The sequence below is a fragment of the Gracilinanus agilis genome, chromosome 1, assembly GCF_016433145.1.
Source record: "Gracilinanus agilis isolate LMUSP501 chromosome 1, AgileGrace, whole genome shotgun sequence".
Taxonomy (NCBI): Eukaryota; Metazoa; Chordata; class Mammalia; order Didelphimorphia; family Didelphidae; genus Gracilinanus; species Gracilinanus agilis.
In genome coordinates this window covers 770,964,557-770,980,773 of record NC_058130.1, presented here as the reverse complement: position 1 = coordinate 770,980,773, position 16,217 = coordinate 770,964,557, and the positions used below count along the sequence as shown (strand labels likewise).

Genomic DNA, 16,217 nt, shown 5'->3' with positions numbered 1-16,217 from the left:
TGGTAAGGGTGGGCAATGGGGGTCAAGTGACTTGCCCAGGGTCACACAGCTGGGAAGTGGCTGAGGCCGGGTTTGAACCTAGGACCTCCCGTCTCTAGGCCTGACTCTCACTCCACTGAGCTACCCAGCTGCCCCCTATATTTTATTTTTAAATAAGATTTATTTTATTTTTCAAATTAAAATTTTACCTTATTTTTAAGAAAATATTTTATTAAATTTATTCTATATATTAAATTTAAAACTATTTTACTCATTTTTATTTTGTAATTTATTCTTTAAAATAAAAATCATGTTTTCACAATAAAAATATTTTCAACAAAAGATTTATTTTATTGTTAAATTTAAAAGTTTATTTTGTTTTAGATAAAATATTTTCAACAAAAATTTATTTTATTTTGAAACAGAAATTAACTTAAAATTAAATAAAATAAAAATATTTTATCAAAATATTTTTACAATTTTATTCTTGAAATTAACATATTTTAATAAAATTGTTCTTAAAACAATTTTTTATTTTGTTTTCAAAAAAGTTTCATTTTTGAATAAAAATTTGTTTTAATTAAAATGTTAACAATTACATTTAAAATAAAAATTATTTTATTTTCAAAATAAAATATTTTAACTCAAATTGCTTTATTTTTAAAATAATATTTTATTTTTTAATAATTTTATTTGTTGAATAAAATTTTAGTTGTAAACAAAAACATTAGCATGTTCTGTTTTTATTAAAATTCTTTTAGTTTTAAATAAAAATCTATTTTAAACAAAAATGTGTTTCATCTTTAAAAATAAAAATGTTTTATTTTTAAAATAATTTTTTGTATAATTTTTGTTTTTAAATAAAAATTTTATTTTAAAATAAAACATTTTAATTAAAATGACTACTTTTAAAATACATTTTTAATAAAAATTGCTTTATTTTTTAAATAACATTTTTTAAATAATTATTTTATTTGTTGAATAAAATTTTATTTGTAAATAAAAACATTAACAGGTTATATTTTTATTAAAATTCTTTTAGTTTTAAATAAAAATTTATTTTAAATAAAAACATTTCATCTTTAAGAATAAAACTGTTTTATTTTTAAAATAATTTTTTGCATAATTTTATTTTTAAATTAATAAAAATTTTATTTTAAAATAAAAATTTTAATTAAAATTATTGTACTTTTAAAATGAATTTTAAAATAAAAATTTTAATTAAAATTATTGTACTTTTAAAATAAATTTTTTTAACAAAACGTTATTTCTTTCATTGAAAATCGTCATTGAAAATGATGTGGCATTTGTTTTCAGAAAGATGAGGGATGGCAGTCACTGATTAAATCAAGTTTCCCCAGAACACCCCAGCCTTCTGCCACATGGCTCTAGGCCTGCTCCTTGGGCCCAGGAGCAGGGAACAAGCCCTGTCTGCAAACTGTCGGTGAGGGGCTGTCTAAGGACATCTTGGATACACAGTAGGAGGACAAGGCTCCCTGCTAAAAGCCCAAGTTCAGGGCCTGGGAGGTTGGCGTCCTTTTAACAGGTCCCAGAGCCTGGGGGGGCCAACGCATTTCTCCTGGGCCAGTGGCCAGGGCACACTTGTCTCCTCTAACAAGGCTGAGATTCTCGTAGGCCTGCCTCAGCAGTCAGGGTGCTGCTTCAGTCTGCGGAAGGCCTAAATGTCACATTTCCATTGGCATTCTCCCAGAAGCCCTCTCCCCCCTGCTCCCAGAATAGAAATCCTGTAGGCAGAGAGGACAGGCAAAAATCGTTGCTAGCTCCTTAAAAAGAAAGCAAAAAGCCGGGCAAGGGGACAAAGACTGCCTTTTGCTGTGGTCAGCTGTGTGCTCCAACCGGGCGGAGGTCAAAGGCATCAGAGATGCAGTTCGAACCCATGCCAGGGTTCTTTCTACCATACCGCACTGCCTCATCTAGGTGGAGTTCCCCAGGACAATATAAATGTTTTGAGGCCAGAGACAAATGTTTGATGCATTTTTTAATGTTCCAATCAATGCTTTCATCCGTGTAGGGAACCCTCAGTATGGAAACTCCCTCCATCAAGGCAAACTATCAGTCTTACTATAAGACAACCAAGTGGTGCAGTGGATAGAGTGCTGGGACTGGAGTCAGGAAGACCTAAGTTCAACTCTAGCCACAGACACTTACTAGCTGTGTGACCCTGGGCAAGACACTTCATCCAGCCTGCCTCGGTTTCCTCATCTGTAAAATGAACTGGAGAAGGAAATGGCTAACCACTCCAAGAAAACCCCAGATAGAGTCAGGAAGAGTCAGAAACAAGAAGCCCATTCACTGCTGTAGATGGGGGTAAGTAAAAGGAAGAGCCGAGGAAGACTTCACGTTCCTGTGGTTCAGTGATTGGAAGGATGGAGTAAAAACTGGGAAGTTTGGGAGGAAGAAAGAGAATGAAGCCAATTGGACACTTCTATAATGGCATCACTCATGAGTCACAGAGTCAGGGAGGAGAAGTGTCTCTTGGGTCACAGAACATAGAATGTCGGAGCTCCGATGGGGCCCCTGGAAACCATCTCGTCCAATCTCTACGGTTCAGACCAAGGCTCAGAAATCCGTGGTGCGGCCAGGAGTTGCCGATTGCAACCCGGAGGCTCTTTCCACTTACCTTTGACCTTATCCGTTGGCCCCTTGTAAGTATATATATATGTACGTATATGCGTATATACATATATTATACACCTTTGTCTCCTCACCCTGGGGGGAGGTGTGTGGAACAGAAGTCAGCCTAAGTAAATAAATACCTTGTGATTGCTGGGTGTCCTTTCCCAGTGTGGGAATGCCCTGTGGATTCTGGTGCTCTCAAGATTTTCCTCAGGGAGACTCTGCTGGGCTTTCAGTTGTTCCTTCCTTCTTTCTCGGGCCTCCAGCATGAGAGATTGGCCCTCTTGGACTGCGGCGGGGGCTACCTTCTCTGAATAAGAACGCTTGATGTCCCCAGGCACGTTGGTAAAGCTCAGATCATATTCTCCCCTTCTGACTTTAGTTCTCCCATGAAGAGAGCCCGCTTTCTCCCTTTTCCCCGTAGAGTTTCGGGGAGCCCAGGGATCCTCTTCATATAAGACACCATCACGAACAAGGGGGGAACTCCTGGGGGTTGAGTTTGTTTCCGTATTTTTATCCTCAAATAAGGGGGTGCTTGCCTCAGTTCTGTAATTCTGGGATTTGGTGGTCGGTGGCTTTTTAGCAGATGCTCCGTCTTTTTTCTCATCTTCAGCGGGTGCTATTTTCTTCCAGGTATCAGAAGGTGAATCAGAAAGCCCAGACTGGGGCATGGCCCAGAGCGGAGAGGTCAATTTGGTGCTAGAAGCCTTCTGTCTAGTCAGTTCTCGAGCGAAGGACTCTGACTTCTCTTGGCTCGTTTCAGATCCAGAGTGTGGCGCTGAGCTGGATTCCTCGGTTCTATGTCGCTGCTGTCCCGGGACGTTCACCGTCTTCCTGAAACCGGCTGGATCCTGGGGCTCTTTCTGGGCTCTCCAGTCATACCTCTGGGAAAGGTGGTCTGCAGAACTCCTGGCGCCGGGTCTCTCCCACTGAACTCCACCTTGGCCGGCTGATACTCTGTCCTCCCTCCGGTCCCTGGGATCCCCGCCTTTCATGAATTCTTCTCTGTATTCCGCCATCAGGGCATCAATGTCGAGGACGCTGGACCTGTAGCCATCCTCGGCTTTGGCCCTGGGCGATTCATGGGTGTCCCCCTGCTTCCTTCTGGTCAGGAGGTTCCTCGATGAACACGTAAAATGATCAGGTCCGGGAGACCTATTACTTCCATCATCTTTGGAATCGATGGGGATACTGGTGTTTCCAGACTTTTGGCTAACACACAAACCATCCACGTCTATCCCTTTGCCATCGACATGTCTCGTGCATCGCTCTTCAAGCCCTTCCTGGTCGCCGGGCCTCAGATTCTTGGAAAAACTCAGGTTTTCTGGGTCCTTCTCTTTGACCTGCCAGTTCTTCCTTTCAAAGTTTCCTGGTGGGGCTCGGGAGTGCAAAGGCGCCGACCTGTGGTTTGAAAACTCGGACAAAAAGCTGAGTTTTCTAGGATGATGAACAGCACCTGGTTCATCTCTGCCTAGAGAAGACGGCTTCCTGTTTTCCGAATCAGAACTGTCCGGTAGATATTCTCTCTTGTCCTTGGAGATCTGATACGTCACGGCAAAATAGGTTTCCCTGGGCTCCCGGCGTGACTCCGACTTGGGGACGCCATCCTTCACATCCCACGGTCCAGTCCAATTATCCTCCTGGGAATCTGGTCCCTCTTGGGCGTGCCGGCTCTTTTTGAAATAGGTATCGCCAGGGGACAGAGAATCGGCTCGTCTCCCCAGCCTCTTGGACGGTTCTGAGGGGAACATGAGGAACTCGTCGAACTTCACGTCGTGAGGCAACGTCCTCCGGCGCCATCTTTCTGTGACTCTCAGATCCACGCTAGATGGCTTCCTGGCGTTGGCTTCCGGTTCCAGAGCGTGGGCCTGGCCCCATTCGTGTTCTTCACCCATGGCATAGGATTCTTTCCTCATGGACCTCGAGCCGAAGTGTTTTCTCAGACTGAAGTCAAAGGTTTCCTCTTTAGCAGTGGCCCTCAGCCCTGTCCTGGGATGAGAGCTATTAAAATATTCGTGAAGTCTCGTCCTTCTTTCCCCTGGACTTAGAGAGCCCACCTTGCTCATTTCCATTGAAGTGTTCTCTGGCGGGGGGTCATAGGGATCTAAGTGGGTTATTCTGACCATCACGGTCTCAGGAACACGGGCTGAGTTTTTCTTTTCCTTGGCACTCTGGTGAGAGGCTTTGTCGTTGCCCACTATCCCAGGGGCCTTGTCCTGGCTTCCTAAATAGGGCTTCTCAGCTATCCTATTGGGAGGCAATGAGTTCCCACCCAACACATCTTTGGGTTCATGGAATTCGGGCATCGGGGTAGCTGTTTCCAGCCTCTCTGGAGCTTCCCCAACCAAAGCAGAAGCTTGGAAAGACCCCACTTTAACGTCCGGTGTCCCCTGCGGCTTCACGTGAAGACCTTCACTCCGAAAACCCTGCTTGTCTTTCACGGAGGACGACTGTTTGTTAGTCCTAAGCGTCACGGCCTTTTCCTCGGGGGCCATCAAAACGGCCTCGCTCGAGATCCTTTCACTAGTCATTTGTACAATGTCATATCTTGGCTCGACTCTTTGGTAAGTGAGATTATTTCCCGTTTCCTTCCCAGAGGAGACATTCCTTCTTTCACCCCCAGGATGCTTTTCCGACAGGGCGGCATTCGTTGGCCTTTCCTCTTTGTCCGGGAGGCTACCACTCCTGGATTTCCCTGCACTGGGTTTCTCAGCCCCCTTGGAATTCTCACTTTTGACTTTCATCTTATCCCCCGGGGCCTTCCTTAACCGAGATGCCTTCTCTTCTCCCGGGACGGGAGTCTCACTGCATTTCCTGATCGACTCACTGGAGCTTGTCAACAAGGGCCAGTCAGCCACGTTGCACTTCACTACGTTGTTTTCGAACATCGTTGCCCTGACGGTCTGAAAGTCCCCATCTTCCTCGGCCATGGAGAGTGGTGAGTGGGCTTCGGGTCGATGGGGCGCCACAGTGGAACCTCCTTCCGGGAAAAGGGAGCCGTCTGTCTCGTTACCAGAGCTCAATTTCCGCTCAATCTGTCTGGTTTTCTCCCAAGGTTTCACAGACTTCCACTGGTTTCTGGCAGCAGATGCTTTGTTCGGATCTGTTCTGAGCAAAATGTGCCCTTCTTTATTCTGGAGGGGGAAGGAAGGAAAAAAAAAAAACAACACCCCAATGTTGAAGAACTCGAGAAAGAAAATGGAGGAGTGAGGCTTATTTAACAAGGTGACTGGCTTACACGGAGGTTCCCTGGGTGAAATCTGCTTGTATTTAAAAAAGAGAGGCTTTCTTACACAGGATACTACTTGGGGTGCATTCAGATCTTCTCACTATGATGGACTCCAGCCTGACAGCCATTCAAAGCAAGAGAACAAGAGAAAATTTGCTAGAAAACCTAGAAAAAGTAAAATTGGGGCACATTCTGGTCAAATGCCTGTCATCTTTTTCTCTAGGGTGCCTTTTTCTTTTTCTACAGGTTGGGGTTCAGGCTGCAATAAAGCCCCATTATGACATTAAAACCCCTGAAGAAGAGTTAGCCACGAGGTGGTGGTGGTGCCATCAGCTTCTTTTAGAAAAGGGCTCTGGAGAAAGCATTAGGCCAGCTGGGATGTCAAGAAACTCTGTGGAGCCCAGCAGAAAAGCCCAGAAATCAGGAAGGATCACATGTCATAGAGGGAAGCTGATGATCTCGAAGGGCCCCATCCCCAGCTCTAATTCAGCAAGCATGAACTAAAGCCCTGATCTGGGCCTGGTCCCGGGCTAGAAAGGCAAGAAAAGGGAAGCAGAGAGCCCCGCTCTTGAGAAGATCCCATTCCCCGTGGATTCTCCCACTGGTAGAGGGCATCTACAAGGTCCACCACGTGGCTCCTGCCTTCCTAGCTGAGGACTATTGCCCAAGGCTTTATGAGAAACCCCACAGCCCATCACTCGGTGCCCGGCCTTCCAGCAAGGGGACTCTGGACACCGACAGCAGGGCTAGTCATCAGACAGAAGGCCATCACCGGGAGAAAGGTAGGGCGTCCCGGAACAGGGAGAATCTTGGGCTACTGGATGATTGCAGAAGTTTTTCTTTCTTTTTTTCTTTTTTGGGAGGAGGAGGGAAGGGAACCGGGCCCGTGATACCATTACTGTGGGGCAGAACAGTTGAAGAAGCCACGAATCCAGAAGGATTCCTGTATTTTGGATTATATGAAATATTATCCTTTTTTAATTTTGTTAAATATTTCCCAATTACACTTTAAAAAAAAAACAAACCTTACTTTCTGTCTAGGGATCGATACAGGGAATAGTAGACAGAGTTAAGTAACTTGCCCAGGATGCACCTGAGGCCAGACGTGAACCCTCCAGGTCCTCCCAATTCTGACCAAGTCTGGGGCTCTATCCCCTATGCCACCTAACACCCTCCCCACCAATTACAATTTAAAAAAAAATACCTCACCTTCTATCTTAGAATCAATACTGTGGATTGATTCCAAGTTATAAGAGCGGTAAGGGCTAAGCAATTTGGAGCTAGGTGACTTGCCCAGGGTCACACAGCTAGGAAGAGTCTATGGCCACATTTGAACCCAGGTCCTCCTGATTGAGCCTGGCCTCTTATCCAGTGAGTCACTTAGCTGCCCCCCTCACCCAATGACATTTTAATCTATTTCAGGCCTCTGAACCTCTATCAAAGCAGATTGCAAGGCTGACTTTAACAATCTATAAACTCAATGAATTTTGTTGTTGTTCAATGATTTCAGTCATGTCCAACTCCTCACGAACCCCCATTTGGGATCTTGTGTTTTTTTTTTTGTTTTTTTTTTTTTTGCAAAGACACTACAGTGGTTTGCCATTTCCTTCTCCAACTCATTTTTTACAAACGAGGAAATGGTGACCATGAAAGGTTAAGTGACTTGCCCAGGATTACACAACTAGTATCTGAGACCAGATTTGAACTCAGATCCTCCTGACTCCAGGCCTAGCACTCTATCCACCCAGCTGCCCCAAAGGCAAACAAGGGTTAAGTGAGTTGTCCAGGATCTAAGTGTCTGAGGCAGGATTTGAATTCAGATCTTCCTGACTCCAAGCCTGACACTCTATCTACCATGGCACCACCTAAGCTGTCCTTTGAGGTAACTCAATTACCTGAGCCTTTAAGGTTTAAGTGGCTGGACGACAAGCAAGATGGTACGTTAGAATGGAGAGCTGGCCTCAGAATAGACCAAAGATCTGTCTGTGAGCCCAGGGAAAAGCTACAGAACCCCAGTGTTGTACATGATATTTTTGAGAGGGGAAGGGGGACCGCCTGGATGGAAACTCATCTTCATTTTAAGAGCTGCCTGGGGGGACGGAGAATTCTATCAGTCCTTAAACACGTATGACGTGTATACATACATGTATAGGTTAAGGATACCCCAAAAAAGGCAAGTCCCTGACCTTCAGGAGCTCATATTCAAATGGGGGAGACAACCCCGGACGAGCCCTGGCTTCAAGCCCAGGATCACACAATCGGAGGGTCAGAAGCAGAGGACACGAGCCCCCGTGTCTCCGAGATGCTCCACAGCCTTTCTGTGGACACCAATAATCATAGACTGCCCAAGAGTTAACTGTGGGGCAGTGGTTAGAGACACGGGCCCCTGAGTTCTGTTCCTTCTCTGACACATCATTCCTCTGGGACCCAGGTCAAGTCATTGAACCACTCCGTGGCCCCCAGGTAACTCTCTCTGACTACTACACTCTAGAGGAGGTGTCAGTCCTTATACCTGGACAATCACGGGCGCAAGTCCAAAAAAGGAGAGAAAGTAAAAGATGGCAGATGTTGGTCATCTTAAAATTAGTTACTCATGGGATCTAGGTGATGAAATGGATAGAGTTCTACTATCGATTGTATTTGAGAACCAAAGTATTAAAACAAGGAGCACCCCATCTGTATCTGGCTTCAAATATAGCCTGAGACAATTCCTAGCTGGGTGACCCTGGGCAAGTCACTTAACTCCCCATTGCCTAGCCCTTACCACTCTTCTGCCTTGGAATCAATATTTGGTATCGATTCTAAGATAAAAGATAAGAGTTGGGGGGGGGAGGTTTCAAGGAAGATCTGAGTGCAAATTTGGCCTCAGACACTAAGTCGTATGGCCCTCAGCAAGTCATTTCACCCTCTATGCCTCAGTTTCTCATTTGTGAAATAAGCTAGAGAGAAAATGGCAAACTGCTCCAGGTTCTCTGCCAAGAAAACCCCAAACGGTGTCACAAACGGTTGGGCATGCCTGAAAATGCCTTAAGAGCACTAACGACATAGGATCTTATGTCTTGGCATACAAATGCTGATAAAAAGAACCTTAAAACATAGAATGTCAGGGGGCAGCTGGGCAGCTCAGTGGATTGAGAGTCAGGCCTAGAGACAGGAGGTCCTGGGTTCAAATCTGGCCTCAGACACTTCCCAGCTGGGTGACCCTGGGCAAGTCACTTGACCCCCATTGCCCACCCTTACCACTCTTCACTTAGGAGCCAATACACAGAAGTTAAGGGTTTAAAAAAAAAAACATAGAATGTCAGAACTGGAAGGTACCTCAGGCTTTATCCAGTGTAAGCGCCTCCTTTTAGAGATGATGAAACTAAGGACCAGGGAGGGGGAAGCCAGACATCCAAGGTCACCCGGTATTTGGCCAATCAAGGGTTCCTGATTCCCAAGCAAATGCATCAAAAAGTCATTTTAAGGGGCCCAGAAGAACAAAGGGAAGCAGCGAAGCCAAGAGCGGTCCTTACCTTTTCTTGGAAAACGCTTTCTTGAAGTAGCTCCCCGCTTGAGGCAGGACCCTTCTCCAGTCTCGATTCACCGTCCAAAGATGGCCTCGTGAACCTAGCGTAGAAAGTGGAGTTAACCTCAGTGGCAAGCGAGGGTGCCGTATGCCCAAGTCGGAGAATCCGGGGCATTTAATACCAGCCGAAAATGATTCAAACAGCCAGCTGGTCTCTCCCTTGCTCAGACGCTGTTGACACAAACCTGACTGAGAAAGCCTAGGATGTCACGCCGTCAATCCTGCTCTACACCAGTCAGTGTCTGGCTGGGAAATAAAAACCTCTGGAGCAGGAGCCAAAGATCCAGGTTCCAGTCTGCCACTAACTCACTGGGTAAGTATTTCTCTGTAGGGCCTCCGTTTCCTCATCTGTAAAATGGGCATCATTATAGCTGCCTTCCCTACCTTTTAGGGAAGACTGAAAGCTACATGTGGATATTATCTACATCAAGGTGTTTTGGAAGGAACGAAAATGCCACAAGGGCTATAATTACTTTTGCCAACAATAACCACTAATCACTCGCCGTGTGACCGAAGGAACATCTCTGCCCCTTTCAGGGCCTCAGTTTGCTCCTCTGTAAAATCAGGAGGTTGGACAAGATGACCTCTGAGGCCCTTTCAGCTCCATATATATATGTGTGTATATATATATATATATTTATCTCTTTTTAAAAACTGAAATGAGTTAACCAGCTGATCGTACCACAAATAGGTGTCCAGAAATGATCAGGCTCATCCTGACTGGTTTGATTCAATTTCTTGATTTGGCAGCATAGTCTAATAATATGAGCACTTCTATATGTATACATATAAAATCTTTTACACAGCACTCTAATATAGAATAATAAAGTGCTTTAAGGTTGGCAAAGTGATTTTCGATTATTAGCTCAGCTGAGCTTCACAACCCTGAGCAATTTGAGGTTATTATTATCACCGTTTTACAGATGAGGAAACTGAGGCAAGCACAGATTTCAAAATCGCATAGCTAGTGAGTGTCTGAGGCTGAATTTCAATCCAGGTCTTTGTGACTCCAGGTCCAGCATGCTTTCCACTGAATCATCTGATTCCTTTGGCATAATAGAAAAAGCCATGGAGAGGGGCTCAGGAACAGCTGGGATACAGTTTCGTGGAACCAAAACTAGATCCCAGAAACAACTAGTTAACAGCCATTAACTAACTAGTTGTGCTAACTAACTAGTTAACTGACAACTAGTTAATGGCAGTTAACTAACTAGTTGTGCTAACTAGCTAGTTAACTGGAAACTAGTTAGTTAATGTCTGTTAACTAGCTAGTTGTGCTAACTAACTAGTTAGCTGACAACTAGTTAGTTAACAGCTGTTAACTAACTAGTTGTGCAATCTGGGGGGTAAGAAAGGCCTCCCCCCCCCCCATTATCTTGTATCCATGTATTTATTTTATATTTATTTATTTTCAAGCCTTTACTTTCTGTATTAGTAAAAACTCAAGACAGAAAGGCAAAGGGTAGGCAATGGGGGTTAAGTGACTTGCCTAGGGTCACACGATGAAGTTTCTAAGGCAAGACTTGAACCCAAGACCTCCCATCTCTAGGCTTGGCTCTCTATCTACTGTGCCGCCTCGCTGCCTCTATTTTGTATACATTTAAGTATGAACACATTGCCTTCCTGAGGGAATGTAAGCTGGAGGACAGGGCCTGTTTTTTTTTCCTTTGTTTTTGTCCGCCTCCGTTTTGAGCACATAGTAGGGATTAAATAAATTATTGAATGAATGACCGAATCAATGTTCTTTGAAGTGAATGTTGTGTGCACTCCCAGGAGAGCAGAACAGGGCCTATTTCTAGGTTTTATGTCTTTATAGCCCTAGCCCAACATAATGCCTGGTACACAGTAGGTACTAAATAAATGTTTGTTGGCAGATTAACTTCCTTTCTACTTCACCTCCTCCTTATATTAATTTGTGTACATGGCTTGTTTTCCTCCCCCTATGACCACACCCCCTCCCATCCATGGGTAGCACCTGGCCTCATACACAAGCTAGGACAAAGGTATTTGATTTATCTGGGTTTTTTTTTTGTTTTTTTTTTTTTATGAGAGCCAGTGTGGCTTTTTAGATAAGAGAGCCGACCTTGAAGCTGAGAAGACTTGTGTTTGAGTCCTACCTCTTATCCTAATTGGCCAACATGTGGCCCCTGGATAAGTCTCTTAACCCTTCGGGGCTCCAGGCAGTTCCCTATAACTTTCAGAGAAGATACCAAATTGCATCAGTAAAAGGAGTTTCCTCATCCAGGTCTTCCTTATGCCAAATGGGGTCACAGGTCTGGTTTCTTTCCTTATTCTCTTGTTTTGCAGATGAAACTATTATTCTCTCACACATAGCTTTTTTTTAAAGTATACATAAAAAGTATACAAGTATACATTAATTGTATTCAAGTATACACAAAAAGTACACATTAATATATACAAATATACATAAAATGTATACAAGTATTACCCTACTATCTTACTTAGCTATGTCCCCTTCTGAATTTCCTTCAGGTAGGGAAGTTACTACCCACTTTAGAGATAGAAAATTGAGGCCTAGGAAAAAAGAAACCTCAGATACTAAAATGGAAAAATGTTTTGATGGAAGGAGCCATATTTTATTCATCTCTAGGGCTTTTACGCCTAGGAAGTGCTCAGCAGAAAAGGACCACAGATTTGATGGCAGGAGTTTCAGGGTCATCTCATGCCAGCAGGGATGTCAAAAAAAAAACATGGAGTTCACCCTCTCTTCCTTTTACAGAAAAGAAAACTGAGGCAGAGAGAGGTCCAGCGATTTTCTCAGTCGCATAGTAGATTTTTTTTGAGGCAGGATTCGAACTCAGGTCTTCTCTAACTTCCAGGGCTCTATCTAGTAAGCCTGTGAGATTCTTTTTTTTTTTTTTTGTAATCCTTACCTTCTTTCTTAGAATCAATATTAGGTCCAAGGCAGAAGAATGGTAAGGACGAGGCAATGGGAGTGAAGTGACTTGCCCAAGGTCACATAGCTAAGAATTGTCTGAGGTCAGATTTGAAACAAGGACCTCCCATCTCTAGGCCTGACTCTTTATCCACTGAGCCATCCAGCTGCCCTCAGCCTGGGAGATTCTTAAAAAGAAAAGTGGTTCATACTTACAATTTAGTCAAGTCAGCAGACAGGGGCCTTGCCTGGAAGGACTTCCTCCTCCTCTCAGGAGGCACCTCAGGGCTCTCCACCATCCACTCTTTGATCCGATCCTGGACTTTCACACTGCCTTTCTCCTTCTCAGGCGCTGGAGCAGGAGATTCAGTGCTCGGCCAAGAGGAGAAGCTTTCTGACCCAAACAGACTGACTCTCTTCTTGACGCTCCCTCTTGAGGTCCAATCTCCCCCTCCTCCAGGGCTGTCCCTTTGGGTCACCCTCTCACCCTCCTCAGTTGCTCGGTTTTTCCCCTCTACAAGTTCTGGGCTTTTTTCCAATCTAGGCAAAGGAACTGGTCCTTCGATTTCCTTGTAGTCTAGGTCTCCCTCCTGTTTGGGCTTCTCTTCCAGGGGGTTCCAGCCCTTTCTGACAGAAGCCTCAGCCAGGGTCACAGAAGTTTCAGGAGAACTGACCTCCATAGGCTTAAACACAATTTTCTGATTGTGTTCCTTAACTTTGTTTTTCAAGTCTGGGGCATCCAAACCCTGTTCCTTCAATCCCAAGCTAGGCTTCACTGCTGTGGCCTTGTCCAATGGCTCCGACCTCTCTTCTCCATGTCCTCTGTCAAAGGAACCCACACCTAACCCTTTCTCTTTGCTCTCCTCCAAGGGACTGCCCACCTTCTTAAAGAGGATGTCCTTATTTTCAAACCTGGCTGTAAGATCCACAGACAAGGGCCGAGGTTTCCGGACCCATGATTTCTCTGGGGGAGTAGGGGGCACCTTCCCCTTGGGGGTTTCCAGAGAGTTGGGTTTTAGATGTTGGATAGACTCGAAGATGGCCGAGGCAGGCCTCCGTTTGCCCCTTGGCCGGGCCTCCAAAGATGGATGGCCTCCTTCACTCTTAATGCCAGGAGAAGGCGGGGGCTCCTTTTCCTCTGCCTTCTCCCAAGTTCTCAACACAGCGGGCCTTTCGTCAGAAGGCAAAGAGGCCTGCCTCTGGAGGATCCCCACAGGTTTCCTAGGAGGTAATGCAGGCTTCGCCACAGTCTCAGGTTTGGAGCTGGGCGGCTGTCTACGGAGTGGCACCATACCGTCTACCTTTTGTTCCTCACCCGCTGACTTTCCGGGGCTGTGGCTCGCCTTGGGCTTGGCAGGACCAGTTGTTTCAAACAGAATGATGGTATTTTGGCTGTGTATGGTTTGGGGCAGAGCTTTATTACAAAGAGTCCCATTTGAGCTCAGGCTTCCCTCATCCAACTTTGGTTCGACCAAGGAAGGCATGTTTTCATCCAAGGCCTTAGCAGTGGACGAGTCCTCAAGCTTGCTATACACGAGCGGCCTGGACATCCCGATACAGGGTTTCACAGACGTGATGGGCGATTTCACATTCGCAAACGTGTCCAAGGGGTTCTCTTTAGAAAAGGGTTTAGGAGAAAGGCGGGGCACGGGGAGCGCTCTCGATGGAGTCCCAAGATTCCTCGTCCCTGCCAACACCATCACTGGAGGAGAGGCCGAGACTTTGCTGCCTGTGTGATAGTAGGTCGTTTGCAATTTGTCTTCCTTGGCAATCTCGTTTAAGTTGGGAACGGCTGCAAGGGACGTTAGCGGGCTGACCTCTACCCTCGTGGCCATGGTCACCCTCATAAAGCCATCGGGGTTAAGACATTCCGAAACAAAGCAGCCACTAGTGAAACAAAAAATGAAGAGTTAGCTTGTGGCAGAGCTCCCACTGCAGCATTTTGACTCCCCCATACTTGCTCCTCCCCACCTTACAATCTCTGGATCCAGGATCAAAGGACCCCTTAGGCTTAAACCTCTCCTTGGCTTGTATCAATTCGGGCAAGTGAACTTTTCCCCTCAGAGAGCGTTTCCTCCTATTGATAATTATATAAAACTTCTGCTTCAAAAGTGCCCTCAAAGTTTACAAGCATTTGTCATTCAGTCTTATTTCAGTCATTCAACTCCTCGTGACCCTACTTGGGAGTTTCTTGCAGAGATAATAGCGGAGTGGTTTGTCATTTCTTTCTCTAGTTCATTTTACAAATGGGGAAACTGAGGCCAATAGAGTTACACAGCTAGTAAGGGTCCAAGGCCAGAATTCAACTCAGGTTCCTCTTCCTGAATGCAAGCCTGGCACTCTACGTGGTGGTCTTGGTGAACCTAAGAAACAATACTTTGCCTGAAATATATTTGTTACTGAATATATATTGTTTACTGATTGTCTGATCCATGGCAGTGCAATCTTAGGCTACAGAGACTGCACAAATAAATAAGAGAATAAAGGAATAACGGGCTCTGTGGTCAAGCCACAACTGGAGGGCTCTCTTCTGTTCTGGGTGGCCACAGAGACAAAGTAGGTTATATTCAGTAGGAAAAGTTAGAGGGTTGTAGATATATAGGCAAGGAGGAGGCGCAATCATGAAGATCTTGGTTGAAATTCTGCCTCAAACATTTGCTGTTTGACCCTGGGCAAGGGACTTCACCTTCTTTGCCTCAGTTTTCTCATCTGGAAAATGAGCTGCAGAAGGAAATGACAAACCACTCCAATATTTCTGCCAAGAAAACCTCCAAATGGGATCATGAAGAATCTGACATGAGTGAACACCTGAACAACAACAAATGATGTATGGCTGAGCAAGTCATTACATCTATGTCTGCCTCAAGTTTCCTTTTCTCTGAAATGGGAATAATAACAACACATACTGCCCAGGGATCAAATGAGCTAAGATTTGTGATGGACCTGGCAAACCTTGAAGCCTATATGATGCCAGTTATTATTGCTATTGTCATCATCATCATCATCATCATCATCATCATCATCATCATCATCATCATAGACAGAGTCAGGATGGACCTCAGAGATCCTCTAGTCCAATCCTCTCTCTTAATTTACATATGAGGAAACAGAGACCCATAGAGGTGAAGTGACTTGCCTCCATGTCACATAGATACGGAGCAGGACCAGGATTCTAATCCAAATCCTCAGATTCTAAATCTAACACTCCAAACCCAAAAGGAGAGAGCATGTTAGGCAGAAGGACAGAACTTGGTCTCCAAAGTCAAAATTGGATGGCCACTAGAGGGGATTAGATGGGAGGAGGCACCACTTGGGAATGGCACCACAGGCTAAATGGCATCCTGGATCCAATTCTGCTGGGGAAAAAGGTACTTGGCAAGCTTTAAACTCAATCATTTGACATTCTTTGTCAATCAAGAAAATCTCTGTTTGAGACTCCAGAGCCAATCCTCTCCTTGTATCACCCCAGGCACTGGGCATGACCATCCACCAAGCCAAGTATTGACAAAATTGATTAAAAGTGTGAGGCTATAAAGATGGGGGGGTGGGGGGGGAAGGGCTTCAGGAAGCTTGCAGTCTATCTCAAGAAACACAGTACTAGTCATGTGGTCCTGAGTAAGTCACTTGGCTTCTCTGTGATTCAGTTCCCTCATCTGTAAAAGGAAGGAATCTGACCTCTAAAGTCCTCTCCTGTTCTAAGTCTATGATCTTATGACCTTAAGTAGAAATTTAAGTGTACATATATGTGTATATATACATACACAGAGATAGACAGACTGACAGACAAATAGATGGATGGATGGACAGATGGATAGATGGATGGATAGATGGATGGACGGATGGATAGACAGATGGATGGATGGATGGACAGATGGATGGATGGATGGATGGATGGATGGATGGATGGA

At 44.9% G+C, this 16,217-nt stretch overlaps 1 protein-coding gene across 1 annotated transcript in view; it reads right to left on the bottom strand.

The window, feature by feature from the left end:
- The window catches only part of LOC123256913 (uncharacterized protein KIAA1671-like), an 86,086-nt gene extending 71,942 nt beyond the window's left edge, over window positions 1-14,144 (bottom strand). The window contains exons 1-3 of the mRNA XM_044685469.1: window positions 12,526-14,144; window positions 9,361-9,454; window positions 2,757-5,750 (exon numbers count right to left, since the gene is read on the bottom strand). Coding sequence (XP_044541404.1) covers window positions 2,757-5,750; window positions 9,361-9,454; window positions 12,526-14,144 — 4,707 coding nt within the window. The remainder of the gene's footprint in view (window positions 1-2,756; window positions 5,751-9,360; window positions 9,455-12,525) is intronic.
- Between the last annotated feature and the right edge of the window lie 2,073 nt (window positions 14,145-16,217).